At 42.7% G+C, this 23,865-nt stretch overlaps 1 protein-coding gene across 2 annotated transcripts in view; it reads right to left on the bottom strand.

Moving 5' to 3' along the window:
* The window catches only part of dock1 (dedicator of cytokinesis 1), a 179,904-nt gene that overhangs the window by 115,738 nt on the left and 40,301 nt on the right, over positions 1-23,865 (bottom strand). For both annotated transcript variants that reach the window (XM_079334262.1, XM_079334263.1), the window contains exons 17-25: positions 19,618-19,721; positions 18,812-18,995; positions 13,537-13,634; positions 11,504-11,593; positions 10,078-10,178; positions 9,851-9,979; positions 7,168-7,276; positions 3,250-3,320; positions 597-703 (exon numbers count right to left, since the gene is read on the bottom strand). In XM_079334262.1, coding sequence (XP_079190388.1) covers positions 597-703; positions 3,250-3,320; positions 7,168-7,276; positions 9,851-9,979; positions 10,078-10,178; positions 11,504-11,593; positions 13,537-13,634; positions 18,812-18,995; positions 19,618-19,721 — 993 coding nt within the window. The remainder of the gene's footprint in view (positions 1-596; positions 704-3,249; positions 3,321-7,167; positions 7,277-9,850; positions 9,980-10,077; positions 10,179-11,503; positions 11,594-13,536; positions 13,635-18,811; positions 18,996-19,617; positions 19,722-23,865) is intronic.

Raw genomic sequence — 23,865 nt, 5'->3', positions numbered from 1 at the left:
GCCTGCCAGCCACATTAAATCACTGTTGCTTGTTTAATTGGGTTAGGAAGTTTGCATGTAATTTACCAGCACAACACTTTGTGTGTGTGTGTGTTTGTCTCTCTAAATCAGGACTTTACCTAACACGGCCTAAGAGAATGGCTGACTTGGCTTGATTGAGGGCGAGCGCGGTTGCAGATGAAGGATCACATTAACCATCTCTACATCCCAAATACAGAGCAGATACCTGCTGCTGTTAGAAAAAACTAGAAGAGGGAGAACTTGACCAGCACGCCTCAAGGAAAAAGACGAAATGTCCGGAGACGTCCTGACGGGGGGTTTGATGGGGATCGTGATATTCTGATACAAACAAGTCGATGTGATTTTAGCAGCGGGGATTCTTCACTCGCTAAGCTAACAGGAGGGCTTTCCACAATGCCTCACTGATGACCTTTCCTGCAGGGCTCACGAGGAGGCTGCGGAGAGGAGGCAGGTGGTGGGTATGATTGCCTACATTACTGCACCGTGAGCAAAGGTGCATGCACCAAAGAACAGTGAGTGCATTGTGTGTGTGTGTGTGTGTGCGTGTGTGTGTGTGTGTGTGTTTGCGCTCTCACCGTGATGAGTAAAGAGATCGCTGTGGACGATGTCAATCAGACAGTCGAGCTTCTGTTTCACCAGGCGACCCAGAGGAACCTTGAGGATGAACTCGGTGAACAGCTTGCTACGGAGACAGAGGGAGGACAATGACAGGCGGAAAAAGGTCAAAGCAATCAAGTCTCTCAGGCTGCTTGACTGAGTCCCATCATGAACAATCACCAAAAAAACACAATTAAGGTCCCGAACACCCGCCCAGTCGGATAAGGTTGGAGAATAAACCACGGGAGACCGTGTGTCACCCTTCAAGATGATCTGACCTCAGGTGACCTTCGACCACGCTTGCTACCCGAGATATAGATAGTCGCTACGTCTGTTTCTAATAGAGGATCCGATCGATGCGATGTTTGATTTGTAGTCATAATGATACGCTTCAAATAAAAATCAGACATTTTCAACCGTCAAATCTTGAAAATAGGTTTCCTGAATAATTTCAGGGATCGTACAATACCCCACGATAAAGCACATTCCTCCTGTATCATTCAATTATTTTACTCAGCTTAAAAAAGTTGCGAAACAAAAAGTCAAGATGAGTTACTCAAAATGTCTCTATGCGCCTGTATTCAATCTATTATCTACATTATCTACCAACAAGTGGTTTAAAGTCTTGAAAGTAAGGCATAAGACGTTGTCATCATTTATAAACAGTATTTTTTATATCTCTTATATTTTATATATCTATATCTATTTTCAGAGTTGAACCTCCTTGCTGTGAGGAACATGGAGCGAGGGCGCTCCTAACCCAGAGCATTTCCTGCCGAGCTCAGTGAGTCAACAAAGTGCGGACACCTTGTTGGGTGCGTGCGCGAGGTCGCGACGTTCCCTTCTAATGGCTTCGGAGACCTAAAATGTTGCTTCTCTGTGTAACAAAGCTGCTGTCCTGAACGCTAGTTTTCCAAAACAGCCTCCGTTCTCACTGAACGCCATTCAAGAAAATGTTGGCGTTTTTCGAATCCATGACTCATTTTCTTTACAGGCGCCCAACATCTGTCCCAGCGAGATCAACCCATGAGCATTCAACAGTTCAGTGCAGGAGAGATAAATCCCCATTCATGTGCGCACTGACAGTTTCCTCCTCGGTGAGGAGGCTGGAGGCTCGTTATGCTGGCAAGCTGAGGCTCGAGGAGGAGAGGGAGAAAAAAAGGTTTCTGGCAGGGGATGACGCACCGCAGTCCCTCAGGCTTCAGTTTAGTCGCCTTCAGCTCAGTCGCTCGGCCAGGTTTGTGCTAACAGCAGGAACAGCTGATGTCACCTGCGCTCAAGCGGGGGGGGAAAGAGCCAGGCCTGCGATTAACAGCTAAGTGAACGGTTCATAAAAAGAGGTCTTTGGGCAATCTGAGCAAAACAGTCAGTGTCGTTTTTTGACCCAACAAGCGTTTAAGGAATGACAGATTTCTTTTCAGATGATTCGACAAGTTGGCCTTTCTTGGTTCTACCACTTTAGACAAACTCGAATTTTACTCAAGCATCCCCCATGACTTTCAACGCAGAAAATTTGACCATTTGGAATAAGTAGTTTTGAATTTATGGCTAAACATTAAACCTGTCCCAATGTGTCCTTCCAAGTGATAGCACTGTCTGTGTGCACTTTATATTTTAAGGAGAATCCTGACTTAATTCCTGACTCTTTTTTTGACTACACTCACCCGACTTAGGTGATGATATGTTGGGTGGAAATGCAAATGAAATATTTGTTTATTCATTTGCAGATGAAAAGAGCACCTCAGTGAATATATCAGAAGAGCCTCATCCACATATTTGTCTATGAAATGTTCCATGAATGAGGCCATCCTGTTTCTGTTTGTTTGCTGTGTCCTTTCGGGATGAAAGATTAAAGACGTCAAGTGGGACGAAAAAATCAAGAGCAGACCCACAAGGCGTGCGTCACAAAGAAAATGTCCTTCCGATTTGATAAAATGGCTCCAAAAATAAGTGGAACTTGCAAAGAGGTTGTGGGTTGAAAAAAAAAATCCTTCATCAACCTTCTTTGTTCTACCTTTTGTGTTAACATTATTCTTTCGTCCCACTAAACAAAAGAATGTGCTGTTTCAGAGGTCTTATTTCTCAAAGCGTTCAGCTGTAGCAGGTTCGACTTTCACGGTTGGCGACATTAACTGAAATGGACACTTGAGTGGAGCAGTCAGTGGGTTTCCAAGGCAACCTGAGCATGTTTAACCAGCGCAGAACGACAACTGAATGCTGAGTTGCTGAATAAAAACAGACAGAGGTAGCGAATAAACAGAAATGATTGTCCTTTTTTTTTTTTTTGGTCTTCATATGCAGAACGGCATCCGACTAACTTTTTAGGAAACATCTTGAACAGGACATTTTGAAGTCTAGCAGATGCTTTGAAGACCTGATTTTGATCTTTGTTCTTCTGTTCTGCAGCAAAAAGACTTTTAAGGCCAATTCAAGTATCTGCATTAATGAGCTGTCACGTTGCTCTTGTACAGCTCTTTGTTAGTCTGAGATACTCAGAAATGTGTCAAGTATGTTCGAGTATCAGGCATTTTGTTTCTCTGAAATCTCGTACTTTTCCCTCTATAGTGGTGTATAAATCCATTACAGACAACAAAGTGGTGGAATGAATTGCAATTGACAACATGAAATTACCTTAATTCTTTTGGATCAAAGACCAGCTTGACATCGTTGACGATGGTTGGAATGTACTTCAGTGCGGCGCCCTGAAAAGACAATCAGATCAATCTCAGCTGCCGGTTCAGAAGTCAAACCAGTGATTAATAAATCTAAAAGTCACTTCTTCATCCATTATGCAGAACAGAGGTTTTGTGTCGCTGCATTATGTGACGAGAGCTCTGTATCTGTTTCTCTTCATATATTTCAAGAAGTGAACCTGAGGGCACGGAGTGAGCTTTTTGAACTTGTAATAAATAACCCGGGACCAAAGGGGAATCTCTCTGTAATGATCCTTGGATAGAAACAGCCAGACGAGGTCTACGCTCACCCATGGATATGATAATAAAGTCATCAAGTGCATGCACCCAGCGGCTGATGGCAGAGCCATCCATTAATAACGGGAATGATTAACCACACTGACACTTCCCTCTCTCACAGACTGCTGCTAAACGCCAGCCAAGGTGGGTTGTTGTGTTTAAACAGCATCTGCGCAAATTAGCAGCAGTGGCAGTCTGTCATACACAGGTTGCTTTGCCATACACATGCATACATGCTGGAAGTCAAATGCTAAAATCCCCTGTTTGTTACTTTGAGAGATTGTTATCTGAAAATACCAAAATAAAATGGTAATCAGGATGTTTTAAATACTGTTGTGACTTTTTATCAGAGTTTAATCTTTAAAAATGTCTGCTCTCAAGAGAATATTTATGCAGGGGAACTGAAGCAAACCTATATTTTGGAGTATAGATTTAGTCATGACCTCTGAATAAGATTCCTGCTTTAATCTACTCAAACCTCAATATATTTCCAGTGCCGCAGTATGCATAACTAGACTTTTCTGCTTCTTGCCGCAAACACAAAAGCTGCTGTTTGACCTTGATTAAGTTAAACACACCCGGCAGATTTTTTATTATTTTTTTTAAATCAAAACCAAACCTCTTAACCAAGATATTTGAATTGAATGTCCTTTTTTCACTTTTGTCTTTAGATCAAAACTTCTAACGCTGATTTTAAGCTCGGATGCCGATGCTGTTTTTAATTCGAAATCATCTGCAAAAGCTTGTTTGTGTTCGTGTAAAGCACTAAATTCCTGAAATGTTATTGAATTCCTCTGAGTGAGCTGCACGGTTGAACTCAAAGAGCTTTCTTTTTCTGTTTTGTATTTTTTTTTTTTTTACTTTTCCCGCTCAAGCCCCCAAATCAAATTTCAGCCTGAAGTCAAAGTTACGCAGGAGTGCATGCGTGAAAACCGTCTGTACCAAAGCTCTCTCCTACACGTGTGTCCAGATTGTGTCAGAGTAAAGACTTGAGGTATGATGGGACCTCTCATTAGCCTCCACCTGTCACAGTGCTTCCTCCGAGGGCGGACTCGGGAAGAAACCTGTATTTCTCGCTTTCCTGCCCGTTCCTCAAGATCAGTTTTTAATTTACTGACAGTAAAGCTAATATCTCACCCAATTACACAGCAACTGACTCCTAATTGACTCCTGAGCCTCTCCTATGGTTGAGCGTGCACATGCATCTACAGTAGGTCTGCCAGGGAGCATGTACACTGTGATTATGTTATCTCTGAAAGCAAAGGTGGGTGCACATGAGCGTGCGTGTGTGTGTGTGTGTGTGTGTGTGTGTGTGTGTGTGTGTGTGCACGTGTGGCTTTGGGAGAACCTGAAAGAAATAATAACACGTACGTTGGTGTGTTGGATTGAAAGTTCGGGGGTCAAGGACAACGCCACAAAAACACAACGGAGAGAAAGGCCGGAGGAGGAAGACATAAATACCTTAAGGAGCAGCTAAAGAGCAGAAGGGCCAGAGGAGCCGCAGGCCACAGGACAGTCAAGGTCAGAGAGGAGAGAGAAGAAGACGTGCGAGAAGAACAGACGGACAAGACAAACCAACAGAGAACAAACAGACACAAATGTGGAGATAAAAGAAAAGACTTGAGATGTTCGGGCTGCACAAAAATGTTTTTAACATGACACCTCTTTTTGAATGTCGAACAATACAGCCCAGCCTTCTACTGCGAGAATAATGAATGCAGTGTCTGACCTTGAGAAGTACATAAAGCAAATCTGTTGTGCCTGAGAATCCCTGGTGACAAAGATCTCCTGCTGAATACTGGATGTTGTCTTTATTGGTGCACAAAGCACAATTACAACCTAAACTATAAGGTACAAGGTCTCGTGTTGTTGTCGGACACGTTTTCTTCTTGTTTTGCTTGTCCGAAAAAAACAAGGTACACTTTCTTAAAGAATCACTTTAGGATGCCGTCTAAAACGGTCGAGGTTGTGCAAGAACATTGCAGAGAGGTTAAGTAGTTTAGCCTAGCTTAGCTTAAAGATTGGAAACAGCTACCTTTGCCCTACCGTGGCTTCGCAGAGTAATACGATAACTAACAACTGTTTTGTTTCATCTGGACTGTGCTGGACTGCCTGGGTGCAGAAAGTCCAGCAAAAATCCCCCAAAAGACCAAGACTGATTAGTTTTTTACACTTGTGCAGTTCATATATCTTGAGAAGATTTGTAAGGAAGAGAGTTTCAATAGGACTAGAATTAATAGGGTTGTTTTTGTCCTTATGCTAAGCTAGGCTAACATTCAGCTCCCTCTACACTCCTTTTTAGCAGATAGAATATTAGTGACATGAAAGCATGAAGTAGCTGCCTAAAAGGCAAAAATGTGTTTACATTTAGCTTTCAAAACGTTGCCAACGTATTTGTGCGATGTAGAGTTCCTGCATTGTTCGCTAACTTAAAACAGAAAAATACCTAATACAGTTCAAGAGGACTCCTGTTTGTGTTGCCGTAGTTACAAAATAGATATTAATATCACTGACTTGCATCATGTCCAAGTATAAAATCCTGCTCTTGTGACAGTCATACTGTGCTTTGTTTTGTAGGAACAGCTACGTATCACTGCGTGCAGCTTTGCTGGCCAGAAGGATTACAGTCCCTGCGTCCACCTGGCGTTTTATCTGGGCAGAAAAGCGCTGGCTGTGCGCTCAAGAGAGCTTGGAAGTGATAATCAAAGCACAGCACGTGCGTCTTATCTCTACTGTAACAGTCTGCTGACAACGACCACTGTTGCTTTTTACTGTATGTTTCATATTCCATTGTTTTTTTCACTGTGAGCATCAAAGGGAGGATGCTCGCCCACGCAAAATGTCTGCGTGATGGACACAGAGCAAGGAGCTGGCCGATTAACGAGGGCACGTTATTTGCTGGTTGAAAAGAGCGCCAGTGACGTCTAAAGCGGCCTTCTGAAAAATGCAAGATTTTGAACTCGAGGCAGCTGAACAACAAAAAAAAAAAAAAGCGGAGCACTCTGAAAGACACTCTCTCCTCATTGGAAATAATTGGAAGAAAAAAAAGAAGCTGGCACTCAGAAAGAAATGTTTTGTGGACACGGGCCCTACGATAGCCAGCACTTAACGCGAGGGGTCAGGTAACTTTTCACAGGTCACAATCTTCTCAATTATATCTCTGCAGGTTAACTTCTTAAAAATGCTTAAAAGTTTTTCATTTCAGATTCCCCCCCAAAAAGAACTTATTGGATTTCATGTGCAGCCCTAACAAGGTCATGTGAAGATCAGAGAAGAGCAAAGATCAGGAAAAATCTGCAGAAGGACACGGGACAAAGATTTAGAAAACAAATGCTGCAGGAAGTAGAGAGGAACACGTGTATTTATCTGCACTAAAACGCTGTTTAAGATTTGCTCCAAAAAGGAAACGTGCATCCCCAATATAAGAGCATGTCATCCAATAAAAAAAACATAAACAGCAGATGTGTTTACTCTTCACACAGCAGCACTGACTTACTACTTCAGCTACAGCTCATATCTCTTGGCAACTGAGGTTGAACATTAGCAGGCAGCAGCTCCAGCGTGTTTTTAAACCTACCTTCACCATGCCAGTGTTCTCGGAGTTGCTGTTCATCATATCATTAAAGGATGTGAAAAGGTTCCTCAAGGACTCCATGAAGTCGGCCTCTCCTTTGTTCTCGTAGAGCCTGCGGTGAGATGGAGAAGTCATCATCATAAGGCGGCTGTTTTTGTTTCATTCCTACCGCAGCGGAAAAGGACGAGAGCTTTCCCTTTCTAAATGATTAAAAGCGGCCGTCAGTATGAAACCGCGTGCGTGTCTTTTATCAGTCCAAATATTACCGGATCAGAACCTCAAACATCACTCTAGTTGCCAGCAGGATTAGCATTTTAAACAACGGGACAAAGAACCTGCCTGCTGTCATGCCGGAAACAAAAATCTGTGAAACTAAAAATCCATGCGAATGAGTCTCCTGGAAAACTACACGAGGAAGGAAACAAAAAGGCCTCACTAACTTTACTTTGTAATCTGGCTTGGTCCTAGCTTGACTAACGTCTCTTCAGCTAGTCGGGTTATGTCGAGCAAAAAGCAGCCCCAGCGACTGTAAAATACTAAAAGCCAATTATTGCACAACAATCGCATGAAAACTCTTCCCGGGATTTTCAAAGTGCACGAGAACACAAAGCAGGGCTTCCTCCATAATCTCTCCCCCAAAATATGCAAATGCTTTTTATCCCACTTGCAAAGCCCATGAATCTACAAACTGGGTATAAACTGTAAATGAGCCATGTCGTGCTCATTGTGAAGCAATTAAGTGCGTCAACATCTCAGATTTACAGAAATAGGAATCGGGATTTCAATTCCAAATGTTTGAGAAACGCACAGTTAAGCAAAGGGAGGCCTGTCTAAGAGGGGTTAAGGTGTTTTAGATTGCTCCCAATGCATCAGATTTCACCGTCTTTCTTCCGGAGAGGCGGGTTTCCTGGGCGCCACAATCTTCCACGGGGCTGCGGGTATTACACGATCTGGGATAGTCACTCTCGGGGGCTTACAGGAATCGCGGGATTAGAGGCATCCATCTCAGGGCTCCCGCGACAACAATTACTTAAAGCCTCTTCTCACCTGCAGCAGCAACGAGGAGCAGAGTGAGCTCAGGACGGCCACAAGCAGCTTCAAAAACACCAGGGGAGGGGGGGGGGGGGGGGTGCTGCTGCGTGATTAGAGTGCCTCTGCCATTTCACTGAAATGTTCCGCTGGCCCGGGGATGAAAAGCTGAACACGCGCCGGTGTAGCCTTGGCACCTTTTCTTTTAAAGCTGCCTGAACGGCTTCCACTCACAAAAACTTAGAATTCAATCTTGGAGTTTAAGTCAGCAACAACAACACCAACAACACCAACAACAACGAATAAGAACTCATGGTAAATGCTTCAAAAACCGCTAACTAACTAAAACACAGACGGCAGATCCATTTTAAGGTGAATGTTGTTTTCATAATTAACCTTACTCTCCAAAAAAACCCCAAAAGAATAAAATGAATGGTTTTCTTTAGAATAACTAACTGCAGATAGTATAATAGGGGCTCTACTTATTTGTCCCAAAAATGCCATATCGGTCCAGTCCTGAGTTATTTTGTGGCATTAACTAAGTGAGCCAGTAGCTCGACAAACGCTGTGAACATGCACAGCTCTACAATGCGAGTGTGACCGTGCTCTTATAGAAGAGGTAGAGGACAGAGCGTCCTCCAGACACGAGATAGAAAAACCAATCAAACTCTGCACACTCAATTAGAACAAGGATCATACATCAGCCCCTCTGTCGCCCACAGCTTCATTCTGTGGATCTACAACATTAACATTTCAACATTTAACATCCTCGCAGACTACTCGAAATACTTCCACGGATGAGACTGTACCTCAAAAAAAGAAATACCCATGGAGACCACGGTGTATGCCTACATGTTTTACGTGCAGTATGTGTTGATTCGATCTCAGCATCGTTACTCTCTTTTAGACGCTGATGGTGGTTGGGTAATTAAAACACGCAGACCGACTGTATCAGCTCCAGTAGTAATAACCGTGCACAAGCTCAACGTTCTGTTTGGCATTAAACACAAAGATTGAATACTTTTCTATGCTGTTGATTGTGTAGATTATAAACAGTATATAGCAGAACATGCTAGCATGTTCCTCTGGTTGGATTTTCAGTAGCTCAACCCAACAACAATATAAGCACCTTCAATTAATGAACTAGGCAGATCCGCCCACTTCCTCCAAAACAAAAGCACAGCATAGGTCTATCAGCGCTTCATAAAAAAAGGGGACGTGCCTGGCAACACCCGGGACTAACCAATCACAGCGACGTCGCATCGACAGTCACTTAGCTGAGGAGTTCTGAGCTATTAGCTATCAGCCTGTTGAGCCGGAAAAATGAAGGCGGCCAATTGCCAAGATAAAGAACATTTCTTTCCCACTGAAAGTTGGACCTTACAGGACTTACCTGCAGACGGAAGAGGTGAACCACAGAACTTAAAAAAACAGCGACGTCACACAACGGATGAAGAAGGCTAACGCGTTAATGATGGCGTCATTTACCAGGGAACACCCACAGGTTCAAGTTTACAAGTCGCTTTTGAACAGTCTACGTCCACTTTCTTTGTCTACAGTCTCAGTCGTGTGGTCACATGTAGTGGTATGTCAGACAACTCTTCAGCACACCCAGGATGTAACGTTAATATTGAGAGGTACAGTAGTTAGAGCGTACTGGTTAAAGAGGACTCTGGAGCGGACAATAAACTTGAAGATGTACTCCAGCGCCTTCATGGCCTTCAGCAGCTGCTCCGTCAGCTTCTCAGCATTGTCCACGTAGTTCTTCAGCACGGTGGTGAGCTTCCTGCAAATACAATCACACAAAGACCATGGTTTCAATAAAGAGCGTTATTTGGTTGGGAAATGTCTTTGGTGTTTTCTCACGGAGGGTAACTAACTCACGTGTACGCCAGTGTGGCGCTGAAATGCTTCCGTATGTAGGTTTCCAGAACGGGGTTAAAGTGCTGGAACTTCCTGTCTGCGATGAGTCCAATTATGAAGACCTGTCAGAGGACAAAGACATATTCATTAAAATGTAAACCGCGTGGCTCAATGTGGGGCGCAGGACAAAAAAAAAAAAAAAAAACTGCCTGTCTAACTCAATATGGCGAAATAGATTGGGAAATTAACCAAGATTGCATTTGAGCACAAAGCCATTTTCTCTCAATTCTTTAGCCCGCAGATAATCTAGGACAGCTGACAACACAATTTCTACCTCCTTTGCAGAGGGAGAAAACAGAGCTCTGGAGATGAATCTTATGTTGTTAGGCAACGGCTTGCAAGACACAATTTGGGCTGAATACTCTGTCAACTTGTTTGCAATAAATACGTGAATGGTGGAGTAAAAAAAAATAATAATAATCAAAGCAAGATCTTTTCTTTTTTTTTCTTTTTGTCTATTTCTACTGCAAGAACAGGAACTTCTAATATCTGACTGACAACTTGAAACTTGTGAAAAGGCTTTCCTAGTGTTACAAATACATGCAGATTAATGCAGCGTTTGTCTGACATAAGACGCAGTGTGTAAACCTCCACGCAAAGATGATTAGCCCAGTGCTTGTTTACAAAACAGCGGGGAAGAGTTTGCCAAGTAAACACAACAGTATTTAGACAGCGTCACAGTCGGTCTTCTTTGCACGGTAACACAGCTTGGAGGAAACAACAAATGGGAAAAGGAACTGAGCTTTTAATATTCAAATACAAACTGCTGAACTAAATAGTAGCAGATATGAAATCACAGTTGTTTTGAAACCAAAGACATATTATTTATATACTTTAATTTTTATGTGAAGATCCATAAAGGTGTGTTTAAGGAAGTGCAGAATTGAGTTCAACACTTTGCACTTATCTGCATGTGCGGAGGCTTCTTATCTGTTGACCATGTAGGATTTTGCAAAGATCGTCTAAAAACTAAAAGTACTAATTAAAATCTGCAGTAATTTTACTTTAATGGCATTAGAATCTTCAGTGTTGACATGAGACTTTACAGGGGGGAAAACCAGCGGACAATCTCTCTCTCTAACAGCAATCATACATGGTTATATGTATCTGTATGGTTACTTCTTCCTTTTTTAAATGGTCAGCATGTATAGCTGGTGGCCTGCCTCGGTTTCGTCTATGTGTGAGAAACACATTGTTGATGGTGTAAAACTCGTACTCGAGAGAACGGGGTTGTCAAGCCTTGAGCTGTGAGCGTATACCTGGGGAAAGCGTTTGAGAACATTACATAAATAAATAAACATTTGCATCCGAGTCGTGACACTTCTCTCTCTCTCTCTCTCCTCGTGTGTACGCCGCACTTCCCAACATCCTCCTCTTCTTTTCTTACCAAGGCGTCAAACACCAGCGTATCAAAGGTGTCACTGTCAGAGTTCTCCATCATGATGTTGAAGAGAGCATCCAGAGTGTCTTGGAGGAACTAGAATGACAGAAGCACAAGCGTGTAACGGCGACTATATGACATAGCGATCGCAAAAAAAAAAAAAAAAACAACAACATGGATTTAGAACCCGTTGATCTTTCTGCATGATTCTGCAAAACTGCTTTGATAATGTAGCGACTTGAAACAGAACTGGGGCACATGAGGAAGTGATTCATCATGCCAAGAGTAACCAATCCCAACAAAAGAAAAAGAAAAAAATGAGATGAATGAGGAAATAAATACATGTGCTAACATTCAAACCAAGAAAGACTCTTAGTACGATGTTATACTGTAACAGTATTTAGTTAACACATTCATCCCGATAAAGCAGATCAGACTGCTGATTGATATTCATAGTTTTTCACCATTGATCAGGACTTTAAACTCTTCACCACTGTCCCTGATATCATGACGGCAAACATGTTGAGTCTGAACCCACAATACCTGTGCGATGCAGTTCCATGACAAGTGAACTGCTGCTCTGACAGTTCTGCCCATTACAAAGCCTTTAGTGCTGTTAACAGGACCAATATAGTCGTGTGAAGACAGCAATAATTTCCCTGTCAGCAGTACATCAAGAAAAACTCTTAACTATACACAAGCTCCCTCTCCGGGGAAACATGCTCCATTTACCCGGACTGATTTCTGACGCAAAGAGATGAGAGAAAAAAAAGAAAAGAGGGGGGGAAAAAACGACAGATGTAAAAGTGACGGAAACAGAGATATCGCTTCGTAGCCTGTGCTTGGTCTGTCATCTCAGGATGGATGAGATTCATCATGTAGAGACGGGGAAAAACAAACGGATCAAGATACGGGGGTTTAAAGCACAATTCAATCTGAGACAGGGTGGAAAAGACGTGGGAGGAGAAGTCTCTTCTCTCAGGAAAAAAAAAAAAAAAAAAAAAAAGGAGCCTTTTTATTTTGTCCCAAACACCTCTAAAGCACAGATTCCACACTCCTCATTGATTGATTGTCTTTTAAATGCATAGAGGTAGATGTTGTCAAATTAAACAGTGACAGCCTGGGAGCGCTTTTAAAGCTAATGTTGTGTATATAATAACACCCCACCCCCCTGATCCCCCTGTGGTTTAATGAAGCAGCCAAGCTGTGTGTTACAGATCTATCAAGAATGATCAAACCTGTCAGGGTGGAGGACTTCTTCAGATCCATTACAATCTGCCTGATCCCCCCCCCAATCACAACATTCTAAACTTTCTCTGGAGTGATTTATTTATCTGCCCCATGCTGGGACCTTAAAGGGCCGGTGTAATGCTTCTGACAGCAGGTCATCTCCTCCCATGTCTGAATGCAGTGTGTGCTGCTTCTTGTTGGATACTCTCTCTCTCTCTGTTGTAAGAGACAGCCTGTAAAACACTTTAACTATGCTTTAGGTTTCCCTCAATTTTGCTGCCCTTAGATCAAGTATCTTTTTTCTGATCTTGTCCTGTGTTACTGTAAGTTGTTTTCTGGAGAGAACAAAAAAAATAGCTTGATAAGATTTCCTAACAGTGAAGCGTATGACTAACTCTGACTATGCTTCAAACAATTCCTTCTGTTTTTGCAGTGCAACTCCACATACCCTGTGGTAGCAGTTAAAAGCATGGGCTGCTTATAACCTAGCTGTTAGCTTAGCTTTTAGCTCATGCCTCATATATGGAGGCTATCATCTTCCATGCAGGTGGACCAGGTTCAGTCCGACCTGCATCCTTTCCCTCTCTCTCCTGATTTTCGAAAATGTCCACCGAAAACAGTGTCTAAAGTCCTGTATAAAAACCACGGTCAGTTACATAACAAGGTAAGAAAATGCTTACAGTAGCTTTATCATACAGGAGCTATAACCATGGTTTTATTTTATGAGTGTGTTGTTGAATAGGATTGCTTTTTTCTTCTAGCCTTCAATGCACCAAAACATTGTGTCTCAGCATCAATAACTCTCTGACCTTGACAACTTCGCCGCCTTCCACCTTCATCAGCTGACGGAGGTTCTGCTGCAGCAGGCTGGTGTTGGAGCGCCACTTCAGCAGACCGAGGAGATCAACTGAAAAAAAAAAAAAAAAAGGAATGGAAACATCGCCACAAAGTACAGATGGAAGTAAAGCATGCAAATGGCAGACAATTTAAATAACAGAGAGGCAGTGAGAAATGTTTGAATAAAATAATTGATCGCGTCAGACTTTTCTTTTTTGAAGGACACCCACACACACCTCAGTTTGTATACATTAATAATACAGCATTAGTCACTCTATTAGATGTCTTACTTTAATCATGAAACCTGAATCCAGGCTCAGGGTGATGAATCAGTGTATAATTAATCACACTCATGGGAGCACTAGCTTATTACATCAAATGTGGGAGCTTAACCCCCCCATGTCTATTTATAAGGTATTATATACATGCTTAAGTAGACCTCTGCACATAAGTCAGACTTTTATTAAGGACAAAATACATTTGTTTGTTTTTGAAGGATGTGAGCTGGACAGACTTCAGTCTGTATCTGAGGCAAAGCTCAACAACTGTTAACATCAGGATTAGTTTACTCCTGAAGATTTGTCAAGTCTTATTAAAATAACTCAGAGGTTACATCAGCGTGTTCTTGTGTTGAGCTTAGAAATAACAAAACTCTGTGTCTGCTGCATCAACTTGAACATTACTTTTCTTTCTCTCAGTATGACATCAGTGCAATACAAAACTTTGTTTTAGTCAAAGGCTGCAAGTCATGATTTATTACATAATACTGGTTACTTTTTGGATGGATCAATGTCACATATGTTGGGTGCTGTTAAGAGACCACACTTTATGGATCACGTGGGACAGTGAGGCAAACAGGAGGGCTGGTCTGGCATCAGTTACAAAATGACTGTGTGCTCATCAATAATTAGCACCTGCTCCAGATTTTATGTTATTTACATGGCAGTCATTTTCTTCTTCACATCTGTTAACAGTGAGAAGCTCAAACAGCGTAATAGTGTCTTAGAGCTGTGTTCTGGGTTGTTCCAGGGACTACGAAAAAGGTTCCTGGGACTACAAAAAGGTTCCTGGGACAACAAAAAAGGTTCCTGGTACTAACAGAAGGTTCCTCGTACTAAAAAACGATTCCTGGTACGAACTGAAGGTTCCTGGGACAAAAAAAAAAAAAAGGTTCCTGGGACAGGGAAAATCCAGTTCAGATTTCTATCAATACATCCATCCATCCATCCATCAAAATATTTTGGTTTCATTTGGAAATAAGAGATTTGGATACATTTCTCATGGTTTGTTAACAGTATAAAAGCATTGGAAATACCCTGCCAAAAAGACCAACAACCTGGATCAGGGTCAAATTCACGAACATATTTTAGTACAGCAAAAAAAGGCATTTGAGATTTCCGGACTAATTGTGTTTTCAAGGTGAAATGGCCACAGTGTAATGATTAATAGATATCTGTGCAGGCACATTTGAAAGCTAAGAAACTGAAATATGGAAAGAATGGTAATATGAATGAAGCTTACATTTATTTGATGTCATAGCACCTCTAATTGCAAATAACTCTACTTAACAATTTAACATTTGTAAACATTACAAAAAAAAAAGAAGCATTTTGTGTCTGCATAGTAACAACCTTGTATTTGCTCAAGTGTTTTAAAAATGTAGGCCCTTTAACACAGTGATGTAACAGCAGCATCACATTTTTCATTAAATATTTTTATCCTTCTCGCCAAGGTTGGAACAGGATGCTGCTCATACATCTTTCACTCGGCCGGCTCCTCTCCCTGGCTCGGCTGTCATTAGATCTTTGCTTCTCCTGCAGCCTCCGTTTAGAGAAGCACATAGCAAATACCCAGGGACGAGCCAGCAGCCACTTCACAGCGGTTCCTTGCACAGGGAGACTGCATGCATAAATCCAGCTTAATTAAAGCGAGTGTTTCATCTCAGATGTGGGGATCAAGGATATGTGTGAAGCAAGCAATCTGTTGCAAGGTGCGTTCAAGTGAGGCTTTTTTTTCTCCACCTTCGCTTACGAGAGATGGTTTGTGGGCAACCAATGTGGCTGCAATGAATATGAATTGACGGAGGACCAAGAAAACTGTTCAAAAGGGGCTGCTAGCTGAGCTGCCGCTGCTTTCTGATCAGATGTCGTTCATGATAGAGTGCAACCCCATGTCATGCGTCAATAATATCAATCCTCTAACATCAAGAGTCGAGGTATACATTTAAAAGTAAACTTAAAAAAGGTTATATAGATAGAGGATTACTCTGCATTCATTGAATAAAGGTATTCAAATCTGTATTGGCAAAAACAAAGTAAATTGAAATTGAGGAGCAAGAAACCTTCAAATTCAACGAAGGACTGTTAAAATTACAATCTTCTGAGGTTTATTATTTGGCTTTTTGGCTTTGATTAACAGTGCAAGAAATATTCAGTCCATTAATCATTGATCTGTCTGACTTTCTGAACATGAAAAACAAGGTTCACTAAAATTAAGATATCTTAATATCTTTTTTTTTAATTGAAGCGAGCACATAGATATTTGCTCTTGAGTAATGGTTTATACACCGTTTGCCTTCAAAATTACAATTGAAAGGCCAAGGGGAGTCGTGGAATCTAGACTAGCATATTAAGAAAATAGAAAAGAAGTGTTCAACGTTGGGCAAGAAATTGACCATGGAGTGGAGTGAGTGAGTGAGTGAGCTGTTTGGGTCAGAGCTTGAAAGAACTCTTAGGTTTTAATAAAAACAGAGAGGCTCGGCTCCGGCACAGTCAGAGATGGATCCACTCTGAGTTGCTTTATTAAAAGAACTCAAACCTTTTCCTGGAGCTGTGGCGTGGGATGATATATCCCAGAGGACACACATACACCCCCCCCCCCCCCACACACACACACACACACACACACACACACCTTCCTCTCTGTTTAATCAAACTCAAGGTGCAGTGACAAGGCAAGTCTGGATCCCTGAGCACCTATTGGTGCCTTGCAAATTACCACCACAAAGTGCCAGGTAAAAATCAGCAGAGGAGCGGCTCTGTAGGACTGACTCGTGGCTGAAGACACAGTCTCTTCCACGTAGAGGAAAAAGGGAAAGCAATGAGGAAAAATAGAGAGAACGGCTGGGATTGATTTTTTCCTCGTAGGTGAGATGCTGTTCAGGTGCAGCTGGTTCTGCTTGTGACACTGAGGTTCCCCTTCTCCTGACATGGGAGCCACAGTGACCTCATTGTGATGCTTTGTAAACATTAGTGTTCAGGATAAAGAGATCAAACTTCTCTAGGAGAGGAGAGTGGAAGGGTCTTCTACTTCTACTGCAAAAAAAAAATCCCCACCGGGTCATGTGAGGCTTCTGCATTAGTACGACGGCAGGTAGAGAAAAGATTTCTTCTGAAGATCCACACAGACAGACAGCTTTTGATCTTCTGAAAAGTTTCTGTCAGGTGAAATCCTGTTTTTCAAAATGTCAGCAAATTAAGATCCCAACCATGCTGCACCTTTTTTTAAATAGCACCGAGACGTACTGAGACGGTTCACAACTGCAATCGTATGGCAAGTTTTGAAACTCCTCCATTCCTGTCTGCGAGTTAAAAAGAAAAACATGAATTCAACTTACCTGAGGTGGAAAATGTCAACCCCATGGGCTGTTTTTTTTTTTTAACTTCCCTTATCTATATAAAGTTTCAATGGAGTAAAGTTACTGTTTTAATTCAGTAGACAAAAAGGTGTTTATATTTTCAGTATTACTGGTTTTGGAGAAATTCAAGTTTCTACAGGATTATATTCATATTAGTGAATGATTAAAGGTAGGACCAGATTCGTTTCATTCACAGAAAGGATTTTTATAGTGAGCGCTCTGAAGTGCTGGACCACACATCATCCATTTGCATCAACACTAACAGGACATCCAAAGCATTTCCTTTCCCTCTGCCCTTGCATGGCTAATTCATTTCTTTGTGTGTGTGTGTGTGTGTGTGTGTGTGTGTGTGTGTGTGTGTGTGTGTGTGTGTGTGTGTGTGTGTGTGTGTGATCGTGAATAAAAACATAAGGACATGATGCACTCTTTATTCATGCGAGGTGCTGCTTTGGGCCAGTGAAACAGTTAATTTCAATTCCTGTCAGAGCAAGCCTGCAGTCAATGTGTCGCTTCTTCATTCTCACGCTGCTTTCAAAAAAAAAAAAAACACGGAGAGAAATGAGGAAGCTTTCATTCTGGCTCTTATTAAAAATAGTGACTCAGTCGTGCATACAAACAAACAAAAAAAAATAGCACAACACATCAAGCGCCAGGGCAAGTGAAGCAGACGTTAAAGACGGTTCTCTTTTAGAGTGACTGTGAAATCAGAGCCAGGAGCGTTTGACCGAAAACGTGCAGCTGGCACGCTTTTCACACAACAGCTATGTTACAGACCGAGTGGATACATCACCGTGACCGAGAGGGTTTGTAATGATGTCTGTTGAGGAAAAACCAAAAGGTCTACTCCTAAAACTTTGAGCCAAAAGGGCACCAAGGGATCTGGATTTATTTAGCTCACGGGCAGCGTGTTAAATTACAGCAGACTGACGGCTTTCAAAGAGCAGAGCCGACGTACTCTTTGCAAAGACGGACAGAATCTACTCACTGACGATTACTGGCAGGGCTGGAGAGGAAATGCTCAAAGGTCACAAAGATAAAAGGATGAAGGAAAAATGGTAAAGCTGGGAACAAATGACAAATGTGTAGATGTGTGTAAGGACCAGGAGGATGGAGTCAAACATCCCCAAAATCCTGCTTTAAGTGATCAACAGTTAACATCCACAGACAGTCTGTCTTTCAATAAGAGGCAAAAAAAAAAAAAAAAGAGGCTGTTTCAAAAACCCATGGGCTACTACTACTGCTACTCTATCTCCTGTGAGGTCAATTATAGTGCCCCCTGTTGGCAAAGTGCTACATCTAATCTCATAGCTGATCTTGTGCTGTATGTGTGCAAGTATAGTTTGATGATTCAAAAATATCCCTAAGAGCAAACATGGCGGGGATAAGTCCTAGGAGGCAGGAGAAATGAGGAAGTCCTCTCTACTGCATGTGTGTGAACTGTTGGTAATAAGAGCGTCCTTTTTCCTGTGTAGGTTTGAAAAGATTTTTCCACGCAACCCCTTAAAAAAAAAAAAAAAAAAGCCCGATCCCCGTTTTTAAGAAAGGGGCAATGAGAGAAGCAAAAAGAGGTCACTATGGGAGAACGTGAAGGGACGAAAAGCCTCAGTTACCGTTCTGTGTGAGCTTGGTGGAGCACACCAGGGTGGCGATCTGGAAGGAGTCTTTGCTGATGGTGCAGTTGCCCAGGTTCTGCGTGCTTTTCCCAGTGGCCGAGTAGCCCTTCTCCTCCAGCTCCAGCTTGGTGGCAGGAAGGTTCAGGTACAGAGACGAGTCCTCCAGCTTCTTCACTTCTGCCTGTTTTTTTTGTTTTGTTTTGCAGGATAAAACAGAAGGTTTTTACAATTTAGAGCCGTTCAGGGAGCTCAAGACCTTCAGCAGAATAATTGAAATCCATATCTGCAGTTTATGTTTTGATTAAGTGTTTCCATCTATAGGTGATTTTTTTTTTCTTCCTTTCTTTGTATAACGTGTAAAATCACTGAAGCACTTTTTGCAATTATGTTTTTCTGCCAGTTGTTTGCTGCGAGAGCTTTCACTTTGCCAAACTTGACTGACAAGGATAATGCAAAAAAAAGAAAAAAAAAGAAAAAGAAGTGAAAGAAAAACTGTAACTGGAGGAAATTTTCCCACATTAACTTTTTAATTAACATAAATGAGAACCGTCACACAAAGGTATCATTATACGGAGGGTTTTAATTGGAAAGTAATTTCATTTCACTGAGGGGGTTGATGCTTGCCAACTACACAATTGCCTATAGAAGGCAGTGAAGCTGTAATTATGGCAGCTACTAATAAGACAGGCTAATTTTTCACCTCGTCTCCTGTGTGCCCATGCAAATAAGAGCGTGGGCGCGCCAGCAGCAACAAACAAACCGGCTGTGGCTTTGGACCGCGTGCGGGGATATTTCACGTTTACCTTGTACACGATGAGATCATGCTCGCCATCTCGAAGGGTCGTCCCGTCGTATCGCATCAGCTTCACGAAGGAGAGGGCGAATATCTTCTCTGATTTGTCTTTGGCTGTGAGGGGAAGACAAGAAGAACCGTGTTAGGATTTGATCACGTGTGACACTCCCTGGGTTTAGAACAAGCGCACGTTTGGACTTTTTATTACACCAAGCATTGTGTGCGTCTGTAGGACACTCACAGGCGACAGGGTGGCTGTTCTGATGCACTAAACCCTGCTGCACGGCAGACTTTACCAACCAAGTCATTTGCAAACTTGCAGACAAATAAAAAAGAAAATCCCAGAAGTAAATCTCAGCACTGCAGGCCCTGAGTCAGCTTCTGAGTTTGCACAAGAAAACTAGCGTTCCCCTGTGATGGCTGTATAAATGCTGTGACTGTATTTGTGTCTGCTTTGTTTACTTTCCTCCCTTAAATGAGGCCCACACACACACGAACCCCGGTGTGAGAGACATTTACACGGCTGTGAATTAATTGGTGCCAGGAAAAGAGCAAGTCGAAGGGAAATGGAGAGGTATCATTAATTACGGGATGAGATATCCAGCACCTGAAAGTGGATTAAATCACGCATTAGCACGTGGGCCGGCTGTGGCTCAGTGGGCCGGCTGTGGCTCGAGTCGGTCGAGTCAGTCGTCTCTCAAATGGAGGGTCTGGGGTTCAATTCCCCAGCTCCTTCAGCCACATGTATGACGTGTCATTGCGCAGGACCCTCAACCTCAAGTTTGCTCCCGCTGCCTTGTTGGTAACGTGCGAATGTGTTCGAATGGGATTAGTAAACACTAATGGATACTTTATTTAGCCACCTTTACCATCAGTGTGTGAACGGGTCTGTGTGACCTTCAGTGCGCTATCCAAGCTCAACTCCTATTTTAAGAGATATATCCTATAATCTCACTTTTTAATGAGCGTATCATTAATATTCAAACAACCAGGTCTGTATCAGGATATCATGTGCCTCGACTCTATGTCCACTTGTTCAGAAGCAAACAAGGAAATGTACTGGACTGTCAAATCCAATCATGAAGTTGAGTTTTTCTAAAGAAATAAAGGATTACAAAATCAGATAAAAACCCACATTTGTGTGTGGCTCTAGTTTCTGAGCGGGGTTTAGAAAAAGGTGATTTTCCCCCCTTCAGAAAAATGTTCCTCATCCAAGCAGATGGCTTCGGGTTAAAATAGAACACAGGGACAGAATGTAATGAATCATAGAAATTGGCCAAACAATCCTTTTTTTTTTTAATACCGAAACAAAATAACAAAATAAAAAATAAACTATCAATCAATCTAAACAAAACAGTCGTTAGGATCTTCCACTGTGTGTGCATTCTGGGCCAGCCTTCGGACAACCCATGTAGTGTGAAGTCACATGTAGAGCTGTAATGGGAAGTCTGGATCAGTCTTATCCAGATAAAACCAACTGGTCCTGTGTGAATAACCACTTGTATTTGCTCTCAATGTTGCATCTGATAATGGCTTACAACCATTTGTGATTGCATTGGGGGGTGGGGGTGGGTGGGGGGCTGCTGAGGGGCAGTGCTGAATAAACAAGCAGGAGAGTTATGACTTCGTCCTGTAACCGGGCCTTCTGATAGGGCCACATATCATCACAGCGGATCAAAAAGCTCAAATTTACGTGCGGGGAGTGGTGATTCATGGAGGTATCTCGCGCATTCTATCTGCATAAATCCCCTCATTGGTTTGCTGCCTGCAGCCTCGCCGGTGAATAATTGCTGGGCCGGCTTCAGAAGAACCAGTGGAGGGAAAAACACTGTTTGCATGCCACCCAGATGAGAAGAAACGTATTAATGGCTTCCCAGGGAGAGCTGAGAACTCTGAAATGTGATGGTGGAAAAAAAAAAAAAAAGGTCACTTTCAGGACAGAGCTACTTTCAAATCAAAGTCAAGTTCGTTCTGGAGAGTCTGCAGACGTCCATCTCAAGGTGGTGCCTTCACTTCAGATTTATATTAAGTGCGCTGTGCCACATTTTTAACACCCGCCCCTGTAGCCCCCTGAACAGGTAGTGGCGTGACGACAGATGAAACGGAAGAGAAAAAGGTGCGTGTGATCTCTTACAGCCACAGCAGCATCTGTGCTCGCAGCCATCAGTCTGATGAGGCCCGACAATGTAGGAGTGGGTAGTCGGATCCAGTGTGTTAGAGCCTGCCTGATTCTGAACCAGAGGGCTGAGACACTGCGCACAAGAGCTGTAGTCGAGAGCAGCTCTGTCACTCTGCGTTTCTACTAAAAGTTCAGCACTAGCTAGAAGCAGCGGAGGAAGCACGAAGGGCGCGGGCAGATGACGCAGAGGCAGACGAGTGAGAGGACTTCTTTTGACAAACTGTCTCTGCTCCTCTTCAAAAAAAAAAAAAGAAAAAAAAAACACTTCCACAGGCTTGTAAACTACTTCCCCCTCATTGCCGGTGGAGTCGAGATGTTACATTCTGCACTACTGTGACGTGTAAGCTTTGATTTACCTTCATTCATGTCAGTGTAGGCGATGACAGAATCATTTCTGTACATGGAAACATCCTAGTTAGAAGATACCCTGCATTAAAAGGCTCCTCTCTGAGATGAAATGTGCAGTTTGACACAAATTGAATCAGTGTGCAACTTTTATTTCACGTTACTGTAAACGGAGGCAAAAAGTGTCACTTGAGTTTGCAGGCAGCCTCCAATCAATGCGGCGTCATGTACGCCACTGAGATGAATTATTTTGTGCAAATAAACAGAGTGGTTGATGTAAAATTATCAAGACAGTTGAAGGTAAAAAAAAAAAAAAAAAAAGTGGAGCCTGAATCACGAAAGAGTTGCATGGCTTCGACCAATGAGACAAAAAGTCACAGCTGGATTCTCAAAGCAATCCCAAATGGGTCCAAAACTGCGCTGCAACAAAGTACCACCTCTTTGCACATTTTGACATGAGATATTTTGCAGTGATTCGGGATGAACTTGGGGCCCGTATTTACGCAAACTAACCTTGTGCACAAGCAGCCGTAACAGCCCGAGCAGTCAGAGCCAATATATCAAAGTCTACTGAGAGTTGGTGAAAACTGCGCCGCAGGATTTCTGAGGGGACGCCGCCTGCGCAACAATTCTACCTCTGTATGACATAATTGGACCCATCATGAACACTGTACATAGGACTTTACATTACTATTATGATAAGAAATGGTTAAAATATCAGTTTAAGGCTGCCTAACCCTGACGCACACACACACACACACTTATCATCGTCCAAAGATTATAAATGACCAGATGCGTCTATGATGGAATACTTGTGTAAAGACACTCACTCGTAGAGAAATTTGCACATGTCATGTGCAAATCCCCACAATAAAAGCCGTTTTTTTTTTTTTTATACGCATCTCTTTTGTCGTTTTTCAGCTGAATTTGAAGGTTTTGCAGCATCAGCGTGGCCCTGCAGCCCAACAGTCACTTAAGGTGAGCCAGTTACTGAAGAAAGCGTTAAAGCCCAATAACAGCATGCCGCGGAGTTTCAAAGGCTTGTCTCGTCACAGCATTAGCTGCAGGAGCAAGGTGCCGAACATGACAAGCGAACTCTCCAAGTGGATTATAAGCCGGTGATGAGCTCAGAGACCTGGCTATTTCCTCCGAACCACCTGCATGCAAGCGAGAGGCAAACAGAGCTGAAGGATTTGGAGGTGGATGATGACAGCAGCTGCGGATTGCTCTACCGGAGAGGGGCGGGGGGGGGTATACTTTTCCATGCTGACATCTACCCAATTCACCCTCCGTGCCGTATGAATAGATTGCTTAATAAACATACACCTGTCGTGGCTTCTAACGCCTCTCTAAAAATCCCTTTTCCCTGTTCTACTCCTGCTGCTGGAGGGACGGTCTTGGCCATGTGGCGGACAGATGGGACGGCAGGGCTGCCAATTTCCAGGCTACCCCTGGCCCTCCACACCCCCAAAATTAAAAAAAAAGAAAAAAGAAAAAAAAAGAAGGATGTTTAAAAAAAAAAACCAGAGGGACGGTGCAACTTCACATTCAGCTACACACTCGTCAGGATGAGCAAACGAGTCCCATCAGGCGTTTCTCACATCCCAGCTGTAGACTCCGACAAGCCACTCCATGATGCTGCTTTGTGCAGGGGGCAGACTAATGCTTCTGATTAATGTGATAAAGGCTCAGCTTCAAAGTATTTATCACCGTGCAACACATCTGCTTGAATTG

This window comes from Symphodus melops (genome assembly GCF_947650265.1).
Source record: "Symphodus melops genome assembly, chromosome: 21".
In the NCBI taxonomy this organism is placed as follows: domain Eukaryota; kingdom Metazoa; phylum Chordata; class Actinopteri; order Labriformes; family Labridae; genus Symphodus; species Symphodus melops.
The sequence above is the reverse complement of the archived record's forward strand: the minus strand, read 5'-3'. Positions and strand labels throughout refer to the sequence as shown.